The sequence below is a fragment of the Cebus imitator genome, unplaced genomic scaffold (genome assembly GCF_001604975.1).
Source record: "Cebus imitator isolate Cc_AM_T3 unplaced genomic scaffold, Cebus_imitator-1.0 Scaffold384, whole genome shotgun sequence".
Classification (NCBI taxonomy): domain Eukaryota; kingdom Metazoa; phylum Chordata; class Mammalia; order Primates; family Cebidae; genus Cebus; species Cebus imitator.
In genome coordinates this window covers 1,731,123-1,736,122 of record NW_016107699.1, presented here as the reverse complement: position 1 = coordinate 1,736,122, position 5,000 = coordinate 1,731,123, and the positions used below count along the sequence as shown (strand labels likewise).

Sequence of the window (5,000 nt, the reverse complement as noted above, 5' to 3'; positions counted from 1 at the left end):
ACAAGATGTCCAGTGACTCAGTTTCCCCTTCTGTAATGTGGGCTGATAATCAGAACTTCCACATGGGGGGGATCATGGGAAAATGGCCCCAGATGACACGTGGCTGAGGAGTGGGTGGCCTGCACTTGCTGAAGGCCGACATTTCAGTGACCACTGAACTGAAATGGACCAACACAGGCCGTGGGGGGAGGGGCTGCAGCGGGGGGTGCAGGGAGCTGCGGTGTGGGTGGGTGGGGTGCTCTCCGGGAAACCAGGCTCCGTGCCGGTCTCCCACCCCCCCGCGGGAGGGTTTGGTCACACGGGGAGCACTGGTGTTCTGCAGGGAAACAGCCAGCAGGCCGTGGGGTTACTCTAGGGAGCTGGCTCATGCGGGGTGGGGGCCGCCGGCTGGAGACCCTGGAGGCCAGCAGGAGGCCGCTCGCCGTGTTCCGTGGAGGACATCCGTCCTTTCCTCGAGGGCCTCTGCGGATTGTGAGGCCCGCCCTCCTCACCAGGGTCACATTTGAGAAATCCCTTCACAGCAGCATCCAGCCCAGCGCCCAGCTGGAGACGGGAGCTGTGGCCCGCCAGGCAGACTCACAGCCACTGCCCAAGCCACGGGTGAGCCACTGGACTTGGCGGGGGACGCGCCTGCTGTCTTCTGCTCCCCCAGCAGCGCAGAGGTTCCCTCTGCTCCCCTCCCTCCGCAGCCTCCTCTTCCTCCTCCCCTTCCTCCTTCTCCTTTTCCTTTCCCTTCTCCCTCCTCCTTGGGTGGCTCTGACTCCTGAATTAGCCGGGTACCCCTCACCCGGGCTTCCTGGTGAGTCAGGTTTGTGGATACACAGTGGGGAGGGGGCATCACTCCAGGCGCGGTGTGACGTCCGTGCTGCCTCCTCCCTGCAGTCACGACTGAATTCCGTGCTGGCCTTGGCGACAGCGTCTCATCAGGGTAAACACGCCGGGTGTGGGTGGGGCGGGGAGAGGTCAGGAGGCCAGGATGTTGTCTGAGTGGGGGTCTGAGCTCCACGTGGCCCCGGCTCTGAGTCCCAGCCGGGCCTGAGGCTACGGCAGCCTGACGTGGGGCTCCTGGCTCCACGGCAGCCGGCTCGCCGCTGGGTGGCCGGCACGTCCTTGACACAGAAAGCAGAACCGACAGGCAGCCCCCACTCTCTCCCGCCACTGGGGCCCCTTGAGCCCCATGGGAAAGCCACAGGGTGGTGACGGGGTCCCCGGGCAGTGCGGCTGTCCACTCTCCCACCCTGCCCACCTGCCCAGCCCCCATCGCCTCCACGACCAAGGGAGATGCTGGGGACCGGCCGAGGCTGGGAGTCGAAGACGTTGGGGACACTCTCGCTGTGGGGTGCCAGTGACTCCAGTGACCCAGCTTGATGGACCCCTTGCCGCTGTCTTCCCCAGCTCCCTTTCCCTGTCAGGAATGGGCCTCAGCTCTTCGCACCCCGCCCCTCAGAGGGCTGCCCGTGAGCTCAGACAGGGCTCTCACCTGGGACCTGGCCACAGGCCGAGAGGGGTGTTAGGGTCAGACCCCTGAGTCTGAGCACCACCACCGTCCGCCCAGAGGGGACACAGGGTCAGGGCACCTCACGCCTCAGGGCAGGAGGGGCTGTGCTGGGCAGCCTGTGCTCCCCCCAAGGCAGGGAGCCGGGCCTGGAAAATCTGCCCTGAGGCCCCTTGGGGGGTGGGGGCCAAAGTTGGGGCCGTCCTTGGGTTTTCCCAGGGCTCAGTGCCAGTGTGCGGAGGCCAAACAGGGAGGTGGACAATGGTCCCCTCTGGCCTGGCCCCGTGGGCTCCAGTTTCCTAATCCCTGGTCCTGCTGGCCGGGGCCATACACTCAGCTTCCCCTACGTGCCCAGGTCCTGGCAGGGAGTGCAGACTCGGGGCCTGGTGCTGGTGGGCACTGCAGGGGGCCAGGAGGGGCTTCTTCCCAGGCCCCGGCTCCTCGCCACCCTCGTCCCTGACGTCTCTGCAGGGCGGGGACCCCTGTGAGCCCTGAGTGGGAGGTGCACCTGGAGGGCTGGCAAGCCTCCCCGACCTGGCTCAGCCCAGGTGAGGGCTCCAGCTCCAGGGGGTCACCGCCTCTTTGGGGGAGCCTGGTCCGAGAAGCAGGTCAGCCAGGGAAAGAGGCTTGGTGCCTCGGGCCCCGAGTCTCCATAACTGTTGGGGTGAGCCCTCTCCACGGCCATCATGCTGCCAGCACGTCCCCCTCCCCTTGGGCCAAAGCCATAAACCCAACTCAGGGCCGGGCTCTATTTTCAGGAGGAGAAAAATGTAGAGGGGGGGAGGGCTCCCAGACCTCAGTTTACCCACTGGCGACACCTGCCTGTGTTCTCCTGGGCTGGGGCGAGCACTGGTGTGCCCAGTGGTCTCACGGTTTGTGTCGCTGTGAGCTCCGGTTCTCCAGGCTTTTCCACACACCTGCTGGGCTCGGCGGGTGAGACTGAGACTCATCAGAGGCCCAAGCCTCAGGGGCCTGACCCCCACCCCGAGTGAGAGGTGGCGCTGGGGAGCATGGGCAGGCTGTTCCCCTCTCAGCCTTCAGCCCTGAGGTCCCCAGGAGAAGGGACAGATGGCCACTTCCGGCCACCAGCTGGCTCCCCACGTGCCGGATTCTGTAACGTTTCCCCTGGCTGGGTGGGTACCCCTCAAGTTCCAATTACATGTGATTCCAGAGACTGGCTCAGCCTGGGAAAAGGATGGGCTTAGAGGGTGGTGGGGGTGCTGGGGCCTCTGACACGGCTCTGTGAGCCCCGCCAAACGTCCCATGCAAGTTGGTGGGCCCCCCCGGACCCCAAAGGATCCCACATCCTCCCTGTCCTCGGGGAGGCCCCTTTCTGGGTCAGGCCTGGAAGCTGCCGCAGGGCTTGGGCCCCAGAAAGGGCTTGGTCTTCCCAGGGTAACATGAGCCTGATCAGACCTGGGACCGGCTCGGCGGGGGCCTGGGGAACCGTGGGGGGCTACGGAGCCTGACCAGACATTCTTCTGGCAGGACGCCCCTCCCCCAGCCACGCTGGGCTCATCCCGCTCGTAGCTGGACGTGTTCCCTGGGTGTGTGTTGGCATTCGGGCTGCAGGGCTGCCGCTTCCTGAAGAAGGCTGCGTTTACCCGGGAAGCCATAAAGAGATGACCTCCGATAACCTGAACCAACATTTCCCCACGGCTCGGGCCCCCACAGCTGTCTTCTTGATCATCTGGCAAACGCCACACCCACCCCTTGGCCCTCCTCTACCTTCCCGCCCTCCCACTCCTGCTGGGGCATATAAGGCCGGGACCCCTGTGCCCGGGCGCAACCCACACCGCCCCTCCCAGCCACCATGGGGCTGCCACTAGCCCGCCTGGCAGCTGTCTGCCTGGCCCTGTCCGTGGCCGGGGGCTCCGAGCTCCAGACAGGTGAGAGGGCAGCGTGTCCTGGGGCCAGGGCTGCGGGGCAGGTTAGTCGCACCTGGGAGGTGGAGGTGGCCCCGAGTGTCTCCTAGCAGTCTGGGTGTCTCAGCTGAGGCTCTGGGCCTGGTGGGCCCTCTGCAGCCCCCAGCACTGCTGACTTTCCTGGGGCTGGAAGGACGGGGTTCCCTGCCATTCCTCTGGGGTTGACTGCCCAACAACACTGTGGGTCCCCAGGCCAGCACCAGGCGGAAACAGCAGCCCATGCCCCAGTGAGCTGGGTCATTGTCTGTCGGGGAGGGAAGGGTGGCCAGGACCCCACCAGGAGGCCCCCTTCTCAGATGGCAGAGACCCCGGGAGGGTGGAGGCTGCATAGCCCTCACCGGGGTGCCCAGACTCCCTCCCCTACACCCTGCTTGGCACCCAGCCTCACTCCTCGCTGGGTGAGGCGGGGGTAGAAGGCCTGAGACCCCCGGGGTGGGGCGACCTGTCCTGGCCGGGGCCTTCGCTGGGCTCGAAGCTGCTTCCAGGTCTCCCGTGGAGCCCCCCTCCCAAGGGCATCGTGGGCAGCCTTCCCCGGCCGGCACCACTCACCCCTCGCCCCCCGCTGCTCCCTCAGAGGGCAGAGCCCGAGACCACGGCCACAGCGTCTGCAGCGCTTGGGGCGACTTCCACTACAAGACCTTCGACGGCGACGTCTTCCGCTTCCCCGGCCTCTGCGACTACAACTTTGCCTCCGACTGCAGAGGCTCCTACAAGGAGTTCGCCGTGCACCTGAAGCGGGGCCCGGGCCAGGCCGGGGCGCCCCCCCACGTGGAGTCCATCCTGCTGACCATCAAGGACGACGCCATCTACCTCACCCGCCACCTGGCCGTGCTGAATGGGGCCGTGTGAGTGTGGCGGGCGGCGCCTCGCCCACATCCAGCAAAGGGGGGTCGACGGCCCCCGCAGGGGTCTCCCTCATAGCGCCCTTCTGCCCCAGCACACAGCTTAGGAGAATAGCCTTGCAGTTTGGGTTCAGGTCACTAATTCATTCAACAAACCCTGATGAGCCCCCACCATTCCCCCACAGGCAAAGGGTTTTTGTTATCCCTTTCCTGTGTGTCCCGGACACCTGCTCCCCTCGGAGGAGCCCGCCAGTCTCGGGCGGCCTTGGCACCCCTGGAGGCTCCTGTCTCTGGTTGTGGGCACGGAGTGGCTGTGTGCTCCGTCCCCAGGCTAGAGGGACAGAAGCGGGTGCCAGGGGCTATGGGGGGCTGTGGGGGGCTGTGGGGGGCTGTGGGAGCCCCTCCCCACCCCCAGCTTGGTTGCGCTGTTGTCTCCCGAACAATGAGGCCCTGTGGGTGCTTTCCTGTCCAGCGGGTTCCCCACCGGCAAGACTTGTCCTTCTTCAGCCCCAGAGATTCAGTTCTCTGCAAGGAGCTCCAGTGTGGGCCAGGGTGGGAGGGTGGAGACCCTCAGGTGTGAGCGTGGGTGGGAGGGTGGAGACCCTCAGGTGTGAGCGTGGGTGGGAGGGCGGAGACCCTCAGGTGTGGGCGTGGGTGGGAGGGCGGAGACCCTCAGGTGTGAGCGTGGGTGGGAGGGCGGAGACCCTCAGGTGCGGGCGTGGGTGGGAGGGCGGAGAC

The 5,000-nt window shown here is 66.3% G+C and overlaps 1 protein-coding gene across 1 annotated transcript in view; it reads left to right on the top strand.

Moving 5' to 3' along the window:
- The first annotated feature begins 3,302 nt into the window (after positions 1-3,302).
- MUC2 (mucin 2, oligomeric mucus/gel-forming) overlaps positions 3,303-5,000 on the top strand; it is a 37,227-nt gene continuing 35,529 nt past the window's right edge. Inside the window, exons 1-2 of the mRNA XM_037731154.1 lie at positions 3,303-3,384; positions 3,995-4,265. Coding sequence (XP_037587082.1) covers positions 3,309-3,384; positions 3,995-4,265 — 347 coding nt within the window. The 5' untranslated portion in view covers positions 3,303-3,308. The remainder of the gene's footprint in view (positions 3,385-3,994; positions 4,266-5,000) is intronic.